General features: G+C 37.8%; 1 protein-coding gene across 12 annotated transcripts in view; it reads right to left on the bottom strand.

The window, feature by feature from the left end:
- The window catches only part of kirrel3b (kirre like nephrin family adhesion molecule 3b), a 257264-nt gene extending 237541 nt beyond the window's left edge, over nt 1–19723 (bottom strand). For all 12 annotated transcript variants that reach the window (XM_057838938.1, XM_057838940.1, XM_057838947.1 and 9 more), the window contains exons 1-2: nt 19508–19723; nt 19318–19385 (exon numbers count right to left, since the gene is read on the bottom strand). In XM_057838938.1, the coding sequence (XP_057694921.1) occupies nt 19318–19360 (43 nt within the window). In that variant the 5' untranslated portion in view covers nt 19361–19385; nt 19508–19723. The remainder of the gene's footprint in view (nt 1–19317; nt 19386–19507) is intronic.
- Nucleotides 19724–21042: the final 1319 nt, after the last annotated feature.

Raw genomic sequence — 21042 nt, 5'->3', positions numbered from 1 at the left:
TACAGTATATAATGTTAGTGACCTTTTTGCCCTCCAAGGTAATAAACAAGAAAGTAATTTTAGAACTACTTCTATTTGCTTTATCTGCATGCCCAAATGGCTTTGCATTCTTAATTGTGGCCATGCTCTGAGTCACTGCTTTTACTTTGGGAAGCTGTGACCTTTCATTATACGCAATTAGGGATAACACCTCTTATTGTGCACCTGGCAACTCATTCTCCTGTGGGAGGGTTAACTAGTTGGACTGATTTTTCTATTATGATTATTATTTTTAATTTTATTCATTTATCGTATTTCTTTATTTCAGATTTCACTTCAGAGCTTATTTTAAAGCACTCTCTTTGGATGGACAGTCATAGTGATTTTACATGACATATGTTCAATTTCACCTCGTCCTACATCTCGTTGTTGTCTTCCACTTGAAGCATTTTAATAACAAAAGGCTTCCAGGCTTTCTCTGACCTGGCTAGCTTGATGGATCAAGGGTCCTACAGAGCAGAACAGTCCACATACTGTTTTGTTCTATCAGGCTAAACGAGGGGGGGGAGGGAACAGAAAAAAAAGTGGAGGAAATATTCTTGTTGAGAGTCAAATATTACCAGTGCAATTTGCCTTTATTTTTTTTGTGTTATGCAAGGGAGACACTCATGCATCCACCCTTCTTGGGAAACTTGTATATATATATTTGTATAGTTTATAGTGTGTGTATATATATATATATATATAAATTTCTTGGCAATTATTTCTCATTTTAGCTTCATTAAGCTTTGTTTGTTCCAAAGCAATCTATTGCTGTAATTTATTAGAGCCGTCAGTATAAATGATGCGGTGTGGTGCCACGGCCCTTGCAAATAGTGCCACCCCCTTTCGTTCCCACTCTCATTTATGCAAAGCTGCCCTAGTTTTTTTTTTTTTTTTTTTTTTTTTTTTTACACAAGGGAAGGAGACATCACAATTAAAGTGTTGGCATGGACTCTTGGCGATGCTCAGGGTGAAAATGTCATGTACTGTATGTGAGACACTAGTCCCCATCCCCAGGAACTTCCGGTCAAATTCTGTTTTGTCTCCTCTAATGTGGGAATGCCACTATGCTGTTGTAAGGACATTAAATCAAGAATAACAAATCATGTAAGATGTTTTTTTTTTTTTTTTTTTTCATAAGTTTTTATAATGTAATTGCCATAATAACCACAAGTTACGTAGCCAGGTAAAATAGCCAAAAAGAATTGGTGCAGCTGCCTCTCTAGCAGACGACCTTTCTGGAAGTTAAGTGTATTTTTTAAAAGAAATTCAGAAATTAAACTATCTACAAGAACCGCTTTGCACTCTGTCTGTATTCAACCAGACAGTTGCTTCCTGGTCACGTCTGCACCTGCCACCTCTTTCTCCTGATTGGCTCACACGTCAGATGACAGGGGAATTGGTTAGAAAAGTTGAGGTTTGCAAGACGGTTAATCAATCAAGAAGTACCGTCTTGCTGGCAATGCTAGGATAGTGCACTAAAACTTAGCCACTGCCACTGCCTCCTCCTTCTTTTGTTTAAGGTATTTGAACAAAGTGAGCCAACCGATACTCCAGAAAGTGCGTGTATTTTCCTTCACAGGGTGGGCGGAAAAGATCACAGACCCTACAATTTTCACTTGAACAAAACTCTTGTGCTGTACTCTGACTTTGTCTCTCATTAAGGCTTGTATTCCATTTGTAAAATACAGCTGTCAATTTTCAAGATGAAAGGTACTTGTTTGGCAGCCTTCAAAGAGCTACACAACTCTCAGTCACTTAAATTTTGGCATTGTTCATTCGCCATTTTAGACCCAATGTGGAGGTGATGATCAAAAGGTTCAGAGCTGAGGAGGAAGAAAAGAAACATTTGATTTGAAATCAGCAGCAATGCCCACTCACCCATAAGCATTGAACTTTAAGTTGAAGCTGGCAAAAATATGTAAATAATATAATCACCAGTCACTTCTGAGAGAGGTATTATATGTGCACTATTTCATTAAAATTGTCACAACACGAGTTAACTTGCTGGCTCCATAAATGAGATCCCTGCTTTGTAGAAGTGTTTGTTTAATGGCCTCTGCTGCCTCATTCTAGGCAAAGTATGCTAATGTTGAGGCAAAGTATGCTAATGATCATACAAAATGGTTGAAAAAGTTGAGAAGCTTGTTAATAGTTTGATGAGTTTTATTGCTATATGGAAAAATGTTAGAATTTATATTATTTCACTGATAGAGCTCTCATGGATTTACAACCATCCGCAAGTCATCATTCTATTCAACACAGAGGAGATGTGTAGGTGTGTGGAGATTTAACTTGAACGTATGGGTTACTGCAATATGAAATGAGGCTGTGCAAGGAGTTTGTACAGCTGGGTCTGGGAAAATTGCATTTTTTAATGAAAGTTATGTTAATAATTCACACTCATAACCAGAGGAAGGTTTAGGGACCATGCACTGCAGGTGATGAGGCGAGTGATGACACCACTGAACATTCCACCATTTGCCAACACCTTCATTGTTGGATGCCCTTCTGCATTTTTGATGGTTAACCGTGTTGCTGTCACACAGTACCAGGACAGAGACTTATCTTAACCATTATCACAGTAAAATAGGCACCAATGTGTTCATCACCTCTAATACTAATACTTGAATGACTGGTAGAGTAGTGAAAACAGAAGCAAATCTTATTGGAGACAATAGCACAATGCAAAGTAATTACATTGGCATACAATGGAAAGGAAAAATAATTACATTTGACAGTGTTTGCATTTTTGATTGCTCACTGTGTTGCTGTCACACAGTACCGGGACAGAGACTTATCTTAACCATTATCACAGTAAAATAGGCACCAATGTGTTCATCACTCCTAATACGAAGGCTTGAATGACTGGCAGAGTATTGAAAACAGAGGCAACACAACACAATGCAAAGTAATTATTCTTCCTTTCCATTGTATGCTAATTTAATCACATTTGATGACATTTGCAACTAGCGTATGCACCAGCACTCGTTTCAGGCAACAAATGCGCTTGTATTTGGATTAGGATTAGGGCTGCAAGTGACAGATACCGTACATAGTAATACTTTGATTACCATTTTATTTTTCATCCCAAGCAGGAGCTAAGTTTATTTACCATGGAAAGCATTGTCATGTCATTGCTACCATCCATCTTTGCAGACATGTGCACAGATTGAACCATAATGGTGTTCAAGCACTTGCCATTTTACCCTGGATAACAAAAAAAAAAAAAAAAAAGAAGCTCTTTCTGGTGGAGCACCTGCCCCAAAAATGTCTGTGTCTGCATCTTTGAATACATAACATATGTGTGCAGGTCAGTAAGTCAAAATAATATGAGGTTAAGGATGTTTGCATACCCAAAAAGTGACACACATTTTCAAGAGGGTTAACGCTGAGCTACAGTACTTATTTGGAACGGAAGGACAGTGACCAACAGCGGTGCCTCGCTAATAGAACATGCACGGGCGCCACCTTCATAAAAAAATTAGGGAAAAGGTAGAAACACTGCAAACAAGAAATTAATACTAGTTATTAAGACATCTGTTCAGCACCTGTTCTTACTTTCAAATAAATTATTTACTAAGTCATTTCATATTGGATTTGTTCTGGCTTTTTCTTTACATTTTAATGGTGAGGGACGCCAGTGGAATGACTGTGTATGTAGTTCTACAATTTTGGGGTAAAATTGACTACTTGCCTGTCTTTATTTTGTTAATTTAAGATCCTCCCCAGGGTGCACAGAGCTGTGCTGATGGTGAATAAGCATGTTAGGGCCATCTTTTCACCCAATCTGACTCATTATTACACCCTGGCAATTGAGGCATACCTGTCACTCAAACAGTGACAGAGTCTCAGCAATTTTGGTAAACCCAGGGATTGCCGGGTGAGAGCTACTTTGTCGTGTGCATTCATAATTAAGCACGATTTTGATTTAAAAAGAGCTGTCTTTAATCCCTTGCAGTGCTGATTTTGTGGCATATGAACTGTTGCTTGCAGATTTATGTTACTTACTCGCTGCATACTAGCCACACATACTGCTGAATACATTGTAAAGAGGTGGGAAAAGTATCAAATTCACAAGCAATGGCTTATTTATATTGTAATGCCTTTGGCTGAGAGCGATGATTGAAAGGAGTGTTTCACTTGCTTTATTATTGTCGTAACAAATTAAACCCAAGAAAAAAAAAAAAAAAAACAGGGCCGCTGTAGGCCACGTCACACACCGGTCTTAAGACTGACTTCTCTCGCGTATGTGTCACCAAACATGCCCTGGTCTCCTCTTAAAGTAGACACATTTCATTACAGATATTAAACTTCTCTCTTAAAGGTCACATACATAGTTACAGAAATTAAAATATTGAATGATTTTTCTTTTATTGAATGCTGCTTATTTTCTGCCTGTCATGGATTTTTTCCCCTTTTGCAAAGCATTGAAATATAAAATTTGCCTAATTAATAGCATTGCAAGGATATTTACATTTTATTTAAATCATTATTAAATGTATAAGCGCTTCGCTGTAGTTATAACTATCAGATTCAGCCCACAAAGTGTAGATTCATGGCGTATTAACATCAAGCAGTTTTGTCAAGGTTACACATGTGCCACCCACACCATACTGTGTGCTATGGCATCGCTGAGGCTTATGTCATATTCTATGCATGCTCCATTTATATTGACATAAAGGTCTTCACCATGGAGTTCAGATGCTAATACAGAGAATTGTTGTCTATTTGAAAATGACTGCTGAGAATAGCTCTTCGGCCAATTCCCCAAGATTGCATCTTATACTGTATATCATTGATAAAATAGGACCTGTAGTGTATAGACCCTGACAAAGATGCCTTTCCTAACTAATTACAGCTGCAATGACTGCTCTGGATGGGCATCATGGTGCCAGACAGCCTGAGACAGTTCATTTTATTGCAACTACAATCTGGCTCAACTTTCTGGTCTTGAAAGAAGATGAGCTGTTCATGGCAGACCTGACACCTCACACCATCTTGCCTAATGTCACTCCTCAAACAGGACACTGTCCACTTGTCAGTCATTACACAACCTTTCTCTAGTAACATTATCACTTCAATAAAGTGCACATGGCTTTTAGGGCTCCCTATCTTGCCACTCTAATCCAATCTCTGATGTGGAGTCGGTTAATCATTGTTCACTACAGGCTTCCACATCCCTCCACTCTTCACTGTATGGGAAGTAATGGAAGGCTTTGCCCGTGGCTCACCCCAAGGGTCTCTGTGTACTCTTCAACTGCTTGTCTAGGTTTGCCTTCATATTGGTTTACACTGTGGTATTTTTATTTGATTAAGTCAGGTTTAAAAGGTTAGAGACAGACAGAGCCTCAAGGGGTTGTTCTTCCCATTACTTTTGAAATTGTCCACTGCCATTTAGCATTGGAGGGTCGCCAAAAGAAAGACGAAAACTTGAATGACCTCTGTGTCTTTTTATGTTTTACAGTAATGTCTCCTGGGAGGTGAGCAAGCCCCTCAACTATATGCACAATGAAAAGGGGCATTTGGATGACCATATAATCCAAATTGTAATTGATGCGAAAAAAAAAAAAAAAAAATACACATCTGAGAGTGTGACGAGCTCTTCCAATTCTAAACTAATTGACTGAAATTTTAATTGGCCTCTACCATTTGACCTGTAACCATATCTATCTATTAGGGGTGTAACGGTACACAAAAATCTCGGTTCGGTACGTACCTCGGTTTTGAGGTGATGATCTTCATGTGATGTAAAGCACTTTGAATTGCCTTGTGTTGAATTGTGCTATATAAATAAAATTGCCTTGCCTTGCCTTGAGGTCATAGTTTGGTTCATTTTCGGTACAGTAAAAATGCAAAATATAAATGTGCTAGTTGTTTATGACACACTTTTGTGCTTTCAACAATAGGAACATTAGCCTATACAAAGCTAGAATTCTGCTCAAAAAGTAGCGGGTATTTAAAGATAATCCAACAACAATTTGCCTTTCAGACTCCACATATTGGTCAGCTTTCTTTCTGAAAGAAAAAAGAAAAAAAGAAGTCCTGTGCTAAAAGGAAAAGCAATCCCAATGACAAAGATTTTAACATGTATTTTACAAATGAAATTCCTCAATGAAACATTTTTTTTTCTTATGAATGGTTTTCAAAAGCTTTATTGGTGGATTTTCTCAAGTTAAAGCGCCACACAGAAATTAATAAATGTAATTGTGTAAGCAGGATGTGTGTATTATTCTCAGTATGTAATTACAGGTGTTTTAGCTCATTCCAATTAATTAGAAGAGAGAGAGCATTTGAATGATCCTTAAGAGGACTGGGAGAATGTGTTATGGTCAGATGAAACCAAAATAAAACTTTCTGGTAGAAACACAGGTTTTTGTGTTTGGAAGAAAAAGAATAAAGAATTACATCCGAAGAACACCATACCCACAGTGAAGCAAGGGGGTGGAAACATCATGCTTTGGGGCTGTTTTTCTGCAAAGGTACCAGGACGACTCATCTGTGTAAAGGAAATAATGAATAGGGCCATGTATTGAGAGATTTTCAGTGAAAATCTCCTTCCATCAGCAAGGGCATTGAAGATGAGATATGGCTGGGTCTTTCAGCATGACAATGATCCCAAACACACAGCCAGGGCAACAAAGGAGTGGCTTCATAAGAAGCATTTCAAGGTCCTGGATTGGCCTAGCCAGTCTCCAGGTCTCAACCCCATAGAAAATCTGCGGAGGGAGTTGAAAGTCGGTGTTGCCCAACGACAGCCCCAAAACATCACTGCTCTAGAGGAGATCTGCATGGAGGAATGGGCCAAAATACCAGCAACAGTGTGTGAAAAGCTTGTGAAGAGTTACAGAAAATGTTTGGCTTTCGTTATTTCCAACAAAGGGTACATAACAAAGTATTGAGATGAAGTTTTTACTTTTTCTCACTCCTTATCGAATACTCATATTTTGTTATTTTCATTTTTTCATTATTGTTACTGATTATCGGTACCTATGTATTAAGTATTCGAAATAAACGTGTTCAATCAAAAAAAAAACAAACAAAAAAAAACTTTTGGTATTGACCAAATATTTATTTTCCACCATGATTTGCAAATAAATTCTTCAAAAATCAAACAATGTGATTTTCTGTTTTTTATTTTTTCGCATTCTGTCCCTCAAAGTTTACCCATGTTGACAATTACAGGCCTCTCTAATATTTTCAAGTGGGAGAACTTCCACTGACTGACTAAATACTTATTTGCCCCACTGGATATATATATATATATATATATATATATATATATATATATATATATATATATATATATATATATATATATGCACGTATATTATTAGTTCAAAATTGTGAAATTAGAGCTTGTTTTCATTGTTTTGGCTTATTAAGTTTTAATTTTTTCAGGTTTGTATGATATATTACGTTAAATATGGCTAAAGAATTTCCAAGGTTTCATCCTGACATACCAAAGGCTGCTTGCTGAAGAGCATCTGTGAAGTAAGATGCCTAAGTTCTGCCAATAGCAGTGATGCACTTTATTTTGTGGGGGAAGGACTGCATTCAGTTGCTGGCAGTAGCTGGCTCCTTTTAACGGTGCTGTATCCAGTAATGAATGGGCCTTTATCCCTGATTGCTTAATTGTCTTAGTGGGACAAGCAGGTGGCTCAGAGCCCCTTTTGCCAATTGAAAAGAAAAAAAAAAAAAAAAAACATGCACATCGTCACAGGGTATGGGAATGTTGGGGGAGGGGGACCTGCTATTCTCAAAGCTGCACATTAGTTTTGGCTTGCAGTGATACAAAGTTTGGTCCTATTCTCACGACTTGAAAGAGTCATAACAGACAAAATCAAGACATTTTCATTTCATTTTCAGCAAGGGCTCAATAGTTATAACACACAATTTCAGCTTTTTTCATAACATATTTATGCACTTGCATATTTTCATTTTGTTAACGAAAACTAAATGAAATATGTTCATCAATGCCCATTTTTTCATTGGACGAAAACTAGACGAGACAAGACTAAACCCCACATGAATATACAATAGCTAGGACAAAATCAGTACACATCTTAGTTGACTAACAGACGGAAAAAAAACATTGTTTTTATTAAACAAACTCTATGATGAAATATATGGTCATTTTAGTTCATGAAGTAAAATGGAACAAAAATATACTAGTCCTTCTGAAAAAATTAGCATGTTGTGATTAAGTTCATTATTTTCTGTAATGTACTGATAAACATTAGACTTTCATATGTTTTAGATTCAGTGGTCCAAAGTACTTTTTCAGATGAAAGCAAATTTTGCATGTCATTTGGAAATCAAGGTGCCAGAGTTTGACGGAAGACAGGGGAGAAGGAAATGCCAAAATGCCGGAAGTCCAATGTCAAGTACCCACAGTCAGTGATGGTCTGGGGTGCCATGTCAGCTGCTGGTGTTGGTCTGCTGTGTTTTATCAAGAGCAGGGTCAATGCAGATAGCTATCAGGAGAATTTGGAGCTCTTCATTCTTCCATCTGCTGTAAAGCTTTTAGGAGATGAAGATTTCATTTTTCAGCACGACCAGGCACCTGCTCACAGTGCCAAAACCACTGGTAAATGGTTTACTGACCATGGCATTACTGTGCTCAATTGGCCTGCCAACTCTCCTGACCTGAACCCCATAGAGAATCTGTGGGATATTGTGAAGAGGAAGTTTAGAGACACCAGGCACAACACTTAAGGCTGCTATCGAAACATCCTGGGCCACCATGACACCTCAGCAGTGCCACAGGATGATTGCCTCCGTGCCATACCGCATTGAAGCAGTCATTTCTGCAAAAGGATTCCTGAGCAAGTATTTTGTGCATAGCTGATATAATTAATTGAAGGTTGACTTTGTTTGTATTAAAAAACACTTTTTTGTATTGGTCAGATGAAATATGCTAATTTTTTGAGATAGGGATTTTTGTTTTTTTCTTGACTTTCAATATTAAAACAATAAAATGCTTTAACTACTTCAGTTGTGTTTAATGAATCTAAAATATATGAAAGTCTAATGTTTATCAGTACATTACAGAAAATAATGAACTTTATCATAATATGCTAATTTTTTGAGAAGGACTAGAACAGTATATTATATACGACTTCCTGTCCCTCCTTCTGTGCATCACTCTGCGTATTACCCACTCTTCCCTTGGAAAAATGACTGAAGGTGTAGTTGGTTGGTATATAAAATGGTAAAATGGCCACGCTTCAAAAGGGGTTTGAAAAAAGACTAGACTATATGTCAAAGCATTTTCGCTTCTTTTACTCGTGCTTCTTCAACGGCATTTGTAACTGGCGTCCATCTCGGGAAGGGCGACCAGTGGTTGGAAAGTAAATCTTGATGAGTACATATTGGGCCGCATCAGACTTATTACTAGCCGATACCTATGCAGATACCAGTAACGGTATCAGTGCAACACAAGTTATACCCCTAATATACAAATACAATATACTTAACTGCCAGTTACCACTATTTCCACGTCATTTCTTTGTTTTAACTGTTCCATACAGGAGCATTTTGGAGTCCAATTCCCATTTTACAACTGAAAGGTTTGCTTACAAATTGAAGTCTCTCCAAAGCCATTGTCATTCTGAAATCATGCACTGCAGTTGGAATATCTGACACATCCATGCTCTTGCACAGGTGACAAGCTCCTTCTTTCCTTTTCTGCTTGTACAAATTAAAGGGCTGATTTGCATTTATATTACCGTTCATGGCTTGCAGCTGTAATGGTCCTGGTAAAGTTGTAAATGCCCAGACATCTCAAACAAACACACAGACCTACACACCCCAACATGTACACAAACATACACACAGGTTTATAAATTTGCGCTCATAAACGGGCAGTGCAGCGTAAATACCTGTTCTGTTTGTGTGTTGTTATGTGTTACCTGGACGGAAATGTTTTAGGAAGGAGATGTACATAGAAAAAGGAAAAGAGGAATGGGGGGTTGCATCCGTGTGGAATATTGAGCTGTCCCAAAGACCTCTCTCCAAACTCGGAGAAGTAATTATCAGATCAGCAACCCAATTTCTCAAGTGCCTCCTGCACTCAAGTCCCACATGTATCTTCTTGGCTGTCGCCCAACACACGCCTTTATAGCTATGCCGATACAATGTTGTGTTATTTTCCAACTTTTTGAGATATACTGCACATAACAGCCCGATGTTTGCTACAATGGGTATTGTACAACAATTAGAGAGTTGAATTGCAATTGCAAATGTTTATTTTTGTAAAGCAGCCAACCTTTTGAAAATAATGATTTCTTTTTTTATCATTTTCATGTCTCACATGACACCAAAGTGCACATTCTAGAGAAATATGGTAAATGTGAATAGTTGATATTATTGTGTCTCAAATGAGGCTCTGATTAATCTGAACTAGCCTGCAGGTCTAAAAACACAAACATAAATATATATTACGGCAGCTACAGCCACAATCCTACACTATGACACACCGTATTGGCCCGAATATAAGACAGCCCTGATTATAAGACGACCCCCTCTTTTTCAAGACTCAAGCTTAAAAAAATACTTTTTGAACACCAAATTAATTTTTATACAGAAAATAATTACAGTACATCCGAAACAAATGATTATAACAATATATTTGAGAGAAAAAGCATGGTTTTTTGCCTAATTCAAATCTTAATATCTGAACATTTAAATGTGTAAACTAAAGTGCAATCACATTCGTAAATGGATGGCTTCTGATTTTTGAAATGTAAATAAACCAATGTATTGTGATGAAACAGCAAAATTGGAATAACTGCATTCACCATCAAAGTGAAGTCTAACTGTAATTGTAGTCTTGAAACAAATCTGAATAAGGAAAAACATTGCAATAAAATAATGCAAACTGGTTAAACTTGAGAGTAGCTGAGATGTCATGCTTTAATGATATCTGGCGCCATCTAGCGTCGTGAATGGGTATAATGTCTAGACCATGAATATAAGACGACCCCCTCTTTTTCAGTCTTATTTCAATGCAAATAACACCGTGTTATATTCGGGCCAATACGGTAACTCTTTGGGGCAACATTGTTGTGCTCAATAAAACATTGGCATCGAAACATGGGGTCAGGCCGTTCAATCTCTTGAATATTTCATATTGTCCCTATAAAAATTAATTGATGAAATTATCATAATCTTACCATTGGTCAATCAATTAAAATTAGTCAAATGCACATCTACATACTCCTGTGTCGAGTATACATGTCTTGGTGGTATTGGATTTCTTCGGGTAGTCAGTTTCAAATTTCAAAACAAATTTATTTGGTCAAGTGAAAACTACATATTTCTTGGGTATGAACGTGAGTATGAATGGTTGTATGTGCCCTGTGTCAGTCTGCCAGGGCTCCGGCTCACTGGTGACACAATAAGGATAAGAATTTAAACTAAATATATTTTTCAATTTACCATAATTTTATTCATTAGGAATTTTAAAGACAAAAGACCTATTCCTTCGTACATGTTCCATCTCACTTACTTTTACAAGAGTCACCGGGCAGTCCCAGCTCCCTCCTGACCCTCGTGAGGATAAGGGGCTCGGAAAATAAATAAATGAATGGTTCATGTGTGATTCATATGTACTTCATGTCGTTGAGTATATTCAGTTTATGTATTAGCGCACAAGTTTATCGGCAAAAATCCAAACCGGGCAATTTAAATTATTCGGGGTTGTTTGTTTGTTTGTTTGGTTTCAATCTGTATCTATTTAGCATTTGTCAAAAATAAATACCATGAAGCTAGTCTTCTTGTTTGGCTCAATGAAAGTCTTGTCAAACTCATATGATTGCCTCTGAAGGAATAAACCTAAATTGTTGTTGCCTGTGCAATAAACTGCAATTTAAATGTCATTAATCCTTATTTTAATCCGTCTAAAATAAAATCCTGAATGAGGTCAGCAAAATATTCCAAGTGCTCTCTATACATTTATCCTCATCTATAAATATATATTCTTGCTACATTCCATCCAAGAAATTCATATACAGTATATGACCAATGAAAAACTGAATGACATGCAGCTGTTTGACATGCCTTCACAGGTTACCCAGTGATAACAACAGCATCTGGTTGAATTACTTAACACTGCCACCCAACAGACATGTAATCCGGGATAATGCCCTTTTGCTGAGTGCTTCAATCTGGATAAATTTATCCCGAAGGAATGAGATCCAGTCACAGTGTCTCATGAAGAGAGGAGATGAGGGGCCGAAGGTTGATTGGTTGCAACTAAAGCGATCTGTTGGGACTGGAAAGTGGGTCTTTCACAATGGATAATAAATAAACAAATAAATAAAGCCCAGAATAAACTGTGTACTTTGTTGACTGGTTGACTGACTACACGAGTGCAAGGCCACCACTTTTTTTCTCCTTCAGAGAAGTCTCCAGTCTAATCACACCCTGGTTTGTCTGACCTGAATCCAGTCTGAATCCAAATGAGGCTTTAGGCTAAAGTGCACTCCCTGGATATACGGTACTTAACATTTTATTTGAAAAATCATCATACCACATTAAAAGCAGCTTTTCTTTCACTGATTTAAAGATATATTTAATATTGAATCTTTTCTTTTTTTTTTTTTTTTTTTTTGTATGTAGTATACAACCTCCTGTCACTGGGTTTACATTTTTTTCCCTGGAAATAGCGTCTCCTTTTAATGGTAAAGCCTCTGCCAAATATTAGGAATTACAACTTCCAGCTGTCCACAGGCAGCCTCTTAGATTATTCGCTCATATGTTTACTTATTACCATAAATATCCAACAGGGCTCTAGGCTCAGTGGGATTACAGTGGGTTTAATCTATCATGGCACAAAAATGAGCAGGGGTGTTACAGCGGCTGAGGTGACTTAAACTGGCTGGCCTTGATGGGACATGTGGCCCAAAAATGAACTATTTTCCATTAACATTAGCTGTGAATTGATGACTTCATTTGTCATTCGCTGGGTGTATCACAATATCACTCAAATACTAACATTATAGTAGATTTTCATGTGAATGGAGAAAAGGACACTTTCTTTGCTCTTCACGTTTTCAAACATGTAAAAAAAAAAAAAAAAGATTGTTTTTATTATTAAAAAAAAAAAAACTGCTACTGAATTTGTTGCTTCGAGGAGAAAAAAATGTTTGCACATGCTGACAAGTGAGTTTTGCACTGTTTAGTGGTATTTTCATTCACACGCAATATGTTTGACTGGTAGTGATAAAAACATGTTTTTGTGTGAAACACGTTGATGTTCAGAAAATTTATATGATGTTAATCCATGTTTCAATATTAAAATATTGGTATTATTGTTAACATGTTTAATTTTAATTATAGCTTGACTTAAGCATGTCTGCAAGATTTCCCGTTTTTTTATTTTATTTTTTTTTTTATGGTTTTGTTTTCTTTTGTTTTTTTCTCCCTTCCTGAATGAGTCACAGAGGGGGTTTGTACATGCTTACTGAACTCCAGCAGGGATAATAATTGTCACATTTTCATCAGTTTTGAAAGTAGTAACTAAGCATAAAATGAATTACTATGGGTAGTTTATTTCAATTTTCACACCGAAATACAATAATGTGTTTCTGATTTACCACAAAATATTGTGAAAAAGGTTATAACCGCACACAAAATATTCAAGTAAGATTGAAAAGACGTCCCTCAAAGACAGATTTAAAGTTGTCAGACAGTCATTAATAGAGAGCAGTGAATGAAGCGGGATAGTAGGGGGTAGTGAGTGTTGGGGTACTAAGATGTGCTTTCCAGGACTGAGAGAGAGCTTAGTGTGATTGGTTACCGAAAAAGGCATTCTGAATCAAGATATAAGAGGAGAGTGTGAGTTAATGAAGGCGATTGAGCAGAGGGAAGATTTTTATTATTTTTTTTTTTTTAAATAGCAGATTGGGATTCGGAATCCCATGCAGCAGTACTTCTCCGACTTGGGAGAAAGTGACTAATGAAACTTCAGTTTACCCATTTCCGCTTAATCAATGAATTTAGTGTCTGGAAGAAAATCATTGCGGGGGGTGCGGAGGGTGGGGGAGGCATCCCAAAATTTTAATATTAATTCTATTCAGATAAATGGATAAAAGGATGGGGACTTAGGTTGAGGCCATGAACACAATGCCAATATTGGACAATATATAAAAATAATTATCAAGTCAAAGCTATTTACAGCCCTAAATCATCAAAAAAGATCTCTAGCTTAATACTGGACTGTCTCAGGAAATTAGAATACACAATATTCTAATTTTTTGAGACAGTCCTGTGTATATATACAGGACTGTCTCAGGAAATTAGAATACACAATATTCTAATTTCCTGAGACAGTCCAGTATGTACAAGTATCAGCAAAGAGTAGGCCTATATAGTAAACTATTAAGGAAATAATCAATAGTAAAGTAGATATGTAGATATTAGGGGGAAAATTATACATGTTATCAATAGATGCAGACAATAGTCTCCTCTCTTGTAGTAAATTATGTAAAAATAATGTATCTACTGTAGAGAGAATCAAAGTTTAGCATGTCTGCCTCACAGCTTTGAGATCAAGTTTTCAATCCCGGGCTCTGGCCCTTCCTCTGTGGAGTTTGCGTCTTCTCCCCATGCTAGCTGGGTTTTCTCCAGGTAATCCAGTTTCTTCCTAAATCCCCAAAGCATGCACTGTAGGCTGATTGAAAACTCCAAATTGTCCATAGGTAAGAATGTGTACGTAAGTGGTTGATTGTCTCCTTGTGCCTTGCAATTGGCTGGCAAATGATTCAGGATGTACCCTGCCTAATGCCCATAGTTAGCTGGGATAGGCTTCAGCACCTGCAATGAATGTTGCGAGCTCTTGGCTTGTTAGCTGTGCTATAAATAGAGCCGTTGTTTGAGCAAGCATAAAATTCAGACGTCATTTGACTGGCTGCCCAGTAGAGCAGGGCGGTAAACCGAAAATTTACCGTTACCGAAATTCTTCACGATGACCGACGTAATTTTGACCATGTCGGTAAATTCGGTAATTTAATAAAAGAAGAAAATATAGTCTTTTCATCCCGCTTTGACTCTGTGCTGTTCGGCTATGTTCATTCCCCTTTAAGAAAGCAGACAGTGTGCTTACGTTTGGAGTCACATGGTTTTCAGGAAGCCAATCAAACAGAAGCCTGGTAGGCTAACGCTAGCGGCTAACGCTACAAATAAACGGGATGAAGTCGGGCTTAAGTTAGCTTCGCCAAACTTTCACCCGACATTAAGTAAACTCGTGACGGGTTCCAGATAGGGATGGAAAAACCGAGGCTTTCTGAAACAATGAACCACTTTTAAGACAATTGCCCTAAATTGAATTACTGTTTGACACACTGCAAGAGCCCCATCTACTGGATAAACAGTGCACGTTTCTTTTTAAAAGTAAAGTTGACAAATTGCCTCAGCATTACATATCTTCAATAGAATTAAGTGGATGTCGTCTATTTCAACCAGGGGATCGTGTCGTCATTAAGTGTGATTTACACAATTAAAGTTGACCTCTTTAAGCCTGTGTCATTGCTTTTGTCTGTGAAGATGTGTTCAAAGCAGTATTTGTAATACACGACAGTGCTAGTCTTGTAAGTGGCTCGTCGTAGATGACGGGGAGTAACTATGTATTGTTTATTTTTTGTAAAAAATTACAGCACAGTAAGCACAGTGCTTGGGAACAGGAATATTATTTATAGCATACTGTAAGGATTTCCAAAATCATAAGATGTAAATAATTGAGCCGAATAAAAGAAAGGAAAGGTTTGTGAAACATTTTATTTTTTAATTAAGTATAATTTCGGGGGGGCGGGTGGATGTGTCGTATTTGTATCTATTCTAAATATCTAAACGTATGCCACTATCTAGTGTATAACAATGCGGAATGAATTTAATGAAATTCAAGTGATGATATTTTTCAAGTCATACAAGCTGTTATAAATGTTCACACAAGAATTCTTATTGTTTACAAGATTTTTTTAATACTTAATGTTTAGACTGCATGTGCAATTGTTAAATTGAAAGCTGGTAAATAAATTTAACGAGAAACTGTTAATTTGCATTCCATGCATTGATTCAAATTTTCAAATTATATAACAGTTTGCTTGGGCGAATTTATCGTCATTTATCGTTATCGAGGTAAATCTGCTCAATTTATCGTGATACGTACTTAAGGCCATATCGCCCAGCCCTACTGCCCAGTGTATCAATCAAGTGATAGGGTTGATGATAGCCTTATGTATTTTTTTTCTTTTTCTTTAAATTTAATAGAAGTCAACTTTTTTCTTTAACGTTTTATAGCGCCCACAAAGGTCAGCAGCAATATTGCACCATAAAACATGATTACCGGTAACTCATTTTTGGTTTTCTGTATACATATACAGTATAGTATATAGCCTATATGGAGAAATATCAAGGGTTGAAGGAAGAGTTGGAGAAAATGTGGGGAGTGAATGCAACAGTGGTGCCAGTAGTGATCGGGAAACTAGGGGCAGTAACCCCCAAGCTGGATGCATGGCCCCAACAGATACCAGGAACAACATCCGATGTCTCTGTTCAGAAGAGCGCAATCCTAGGGACAGCTAAGATCCTGCGCAGAACCCTCAAGCTCCCAGGCCTCTGGTAGAGGACCCCAGCTTGAAAGGAGAGACCAAGCCGCCCGGCTGGACGAGACAACGATTTTATATATATTTTATACGTATGGATATATGCATGTGCATGTGTGTACACACACTGTATAGGCAGTACATCTCTTGATATGCTATTCTTAACCTTCATCTCCCTCTACTTGTGCCCACATTTTTCACCCATTGCCTGGGAGAAGCTGAAGTTTTCTATCTCTCAAGAAGAGAAAACTAAGAGAGGGAGTCAAAAGGGACAGCTGGAGAGGGACGGAGAAATGTGTCGCTACCAGTTAAGGAGGCAAATCAAGACACCAAGACTAGTGTAAGGCAAGCTTGGAGTCATATATGGCTGAGACAGAAGAAAAAAGAAATGAGTGTGAGAGGAGATGGACAGTGTCTAGAAAAGTTTTGTCTAAGGTGAATGTGTTCCTAGCAAATATCTCCTCAATCCCATGGTCTTGCTGTGTCATTTATTACTAACAGGAGATGTGAACACAAAAAAGAAAGGTGCACTAAATTCAGTAATAACATAAGATGGTGAGCGTCTCTAGATTCTTATTTTCAGAGGGCAGAAGAGATAATTGCAGTGTCAAAAGAGACAGTTTCTTTTATCATTTTCATACTTTCATGCTCCCTTTGTCTCTCACGCCCATGCAGGACATCTCACTGCCGCCACTAGTTCCCTCTGTGCCCGTGTTCATAAATTCAAAATTGTTTGCTGAGAGGCTTCTTTTGCTGTCAGTGACTAGCCACATAAACAGAGGTAATTTGCTTGACAACAATCATATTTATGCATTTATACACACCTTGTTTCCCCCTCCCCTGAGACCTACATGGGGGATGTACATCATTATTCCCAGTTTACCTGGTTAAGCTATGCTGATATAATATAATTTGTGCTACCCTATTTTAGTTAAAATATGGCGTTTATAGTTGTTTTGGGAAGTAAAGCCAAGCCAATAATAGTGAGTGGATGGGAATGTTTTCTATTTCATGGCATGAAACCATCACAAGTGTTCTAGTCGGTAACATGACTTGGTAAGGGGTACATTGAAAATTGAATAACAACAAAATGCACATGCAGTGCCCTTTTAGCAGTAGGGATGGTGGAAATATTGGTATTGTACCTTAACATTTTCATAAACCAACATTTAATATCTATAATATTACTGTCTGATTACATTTTCATCCCTGCACCGACAACACGGATAAACAACTGACAGAAAGAAAGGAAGAAAGAAAGAAAGAAAGAAAGAAAGAAAGAAAGAAAGAAAGAAAAGAAAGAAGGAAAGAAAAAAGGAGATATATATATACATTTTTTTTTTTTGTAATGTATCATAGCACGTTGTTGGTGTTTTTCTTCATATTATAATTATTGATATATTAGCACACAAATGATGTTTTGTGACACATCTACAGTATGTTGCTTATGGTGACCTATTGTTATTACCACTGCAAATAAACAGATAGAAATGCTGACAGATGCTTAAAAGAGATAAGGCTCAAGGCTGATTATGTATTTCTTTTTTTAAATCACAATAAGCACAGACGGGACAGTTAGGTGATGCAGTATCAGAAAAACACAAAAACAAAATCATTAACATTATAAGACCATTTAAGGCACGACTGCCATCCCAGAAGTCAGCCTGTATCCTAAACGTGGATGGTAAAAGGCACCAAGTGGACAACCACTCTGCAGACGGTAATGAGACTGTCCGTGTTTTAACATTACAGTATAACAGCATTTTGCCTCACATAAAATATGAAGTCAGCAGGAAAGGGTAAGCATAGCAAAGTGATGTGATGGGCATTTGTTGTTACTTCCTCTATAAATCAGCATGTCTAGTAGCCTGCTGGCCAAGTTTGTCATCTACTTATTTGACCAACAAACAGACTGTCCGATCTACCTTATCCAAATGTTCTGTCTTTATCAGTAATACCTTTTAATTGAGTATGGCACCTTCGGTAGTGTTGCGTGAAACAGGTGGAAGCAGTGAGAATATTTCAGCATATTGTAAACTGATATATGACCCCCCTTGCATACATATGTGTGTGTGTGTATCAGGTACATTAAATGCATAGGTAACAATTGGGTGTTTTTTTAATAGCCAACTATAGAAGCATCAACTCCATCTTCAATCTTACCACAAACTGAACAGTCCAAAGACAATCACAGAAAAAAAGCATCAGTAATCTGAATTCTGAAGCACTCTTTTCTTTCTGCCAGAATACCCGTTTGTTGGACTCAGTGGGAAAGGGCTGTCAATTCAAAGCTATGGCTCAAGAGTAAACGCTTGACTGGACTGGGGTTAGAGGGCTTTATGTTTGCGTGCGCGTGGGGGTGTGGGGGGGTTCGTGTGTTTCGGTCTGTGTGACAGGAATACCAAGCTCACAAAGAGAGTATTTAACTTGTCGGCTTTGACTGCAATGACAGTGTGACAGAGAAAAGCGCAGACAAGTGTTTGCACAATCAGGGAAAAGACAAAGAAGGACAAAAAATGTCTTGCCTTGTAAACACTACACATTAAAGTATAACAAATCATGCATGGAACGACATGTCTTCCAGGAGATATAATTAAACCTAAGCATGTGTTTTCCAGTAAGTCACCAAGCCATTGTGATCACGCGGGATGACACAAACAAACAACTTAAAATATGTGGAAAATCCTACCATGTCCGAGGAACCACATGAGTAGAACGACTCGAGGAATCATGACTGAGAGTGTGAAAGGGCAAAACCTATAAAAACAAAACAGTGGGGGAGTGTGAAGTTTGCTGTCAAAAGTAAGAACAGTGTAGTCCTCTGTGCTACTGATGGGATGGATGCTGATACAGCCATCCTTTTGAAAGTGTCCGTTTACCAGAGGAAATGGAGTGTCTTCAGTCCTTCGCCGATTCTCTTCCTTCTTCTTCTGTCTTTTTTCTGTGTGTGAGTCTTCAGAGTTGCTGCGGGAGAGCTGTGACTCGCATGCTCTTCTCCTGACAGGAGCTCCTTGTACTTTCACTATCTTCTCTGCCTTAAACGCGCGGCGTCTCGCTAGCCATCCATACTCCCGCTCATCAGCTCTCACTCGCCCCGTCTCTCATCACTCTCTCTCTTTCTCTCTCCCTTGCTCAACAACTCGCAACACACTCACTGGGGATGAAGCTGCGAGACTCCTCCCTCTCTCGGCCCCTCTCCTCGGCGCTAGGTCCATGTCCTCACTCTAGCAACTGAGCAGCCGTGGGAGAAACATTTGCGGGTGCTGCTCTAATTAGAATCAGAATACGAGTGGCTTGGCAGTTTTAACCCCCTTCTCCCAGGCAGACCTTTGTCTCCTTTTTGGACTCTTTTCTTTTTTTATTATTGGGATTCCACAGAGGGAACATTGGTTACCTAGACAAATGATAAAGATCACATTGGCCTTCAAGACCAAAAATGTACAATTTAATCGGTCAATGTAGATTTTGGTGGTGTTTCAAGGAAGAACATTTGTGACATCACGCATTTGACTGTATGAGATGTATAAATTGTGTAACGTAAAAATCTGTATTATAGCCTATACACAAATATGTCCTACCAAAACTTGGATGACTAATTTTGCTTAGTGAAGGCCCGCATCAAAAATACACATCAATTCAGCGGTTGTTGTGTGTGAATGCTTGTTTGTGTATGTCTGCCTTTTTGTGCCTTGCAGTTGGCTGGTTTCCAGTCCATGATGTACCCTGCCTCTCACTTAAAGTCAGCTGGGATAGGCTCCAGCAAGACTGTGACCCAAATGAGGATATGTGTTGCAGAAAATGGATAAATAGATGGGCTTTATTTATCCCTATACTTCCCCTAGGATTTTTTTTCAAGGACTTGCAGATAATAAATGTATTTGACAAACCATGAAATAGCGAATGTTGTGTCACATCAACACCATCATTAATATGAAGAAAATTAAAGTGTTTTTATGTTTCTTGTCGTGTCACCCTTTTGCAGTTTTATTTATGTATGTATTTGTTTATTATTTTAAAAGGGACAGTGCATATGAATGAACATGTGCAGCACATGTAGATGACCATGGAAATATGCCATAATTAGCCAAAGGCTACATTTCATCTGCAGCGCCTGGCAGGACAGGAGAAATAAAAATAAAAATGAAAAGAAAGACACAAAAATAAAAAAAAAAGAAATAGAAAACTAACATTTAGGAACCAGAGCGCACTAACAGGATACATAAAAACTTAAAATAAGTGCTTACTCAGACTTTTTTTTTTTTTAGCCACTTTTTTAGATGGACTTTTAAAGTGTTAAAAGTGCTACGTTGTCTTGTTTAAGATGGAATGTCATGTCTGTCTCTGTAGAACTGTGCAGTCACCTCTTTGGAGGCTCTCTTTGTTGGATCTTAGCATTGTGAACACATGTGATTGT

This window comes from Corythoichthys intestinalis, chromosome 6 (assembly GCF_030265065.1).
Source record: "Corythoichthys intestinalis isolate RoL2023-P3 chromosome 6, ASM3026506v1, whole genome shotgun sequence".
NCBI lineage: Eukaryota > Metazoa > Chordata > Actinopteri > Syngnathiformes > Syngnathidae > Corythoichthys > Corythoichthys intestinalis.
The sequence above is the reverse complement of the archived record's forward strand: the minus strand, read 5'-3'. Positions and strand labels throughout refer to the sequence as shown.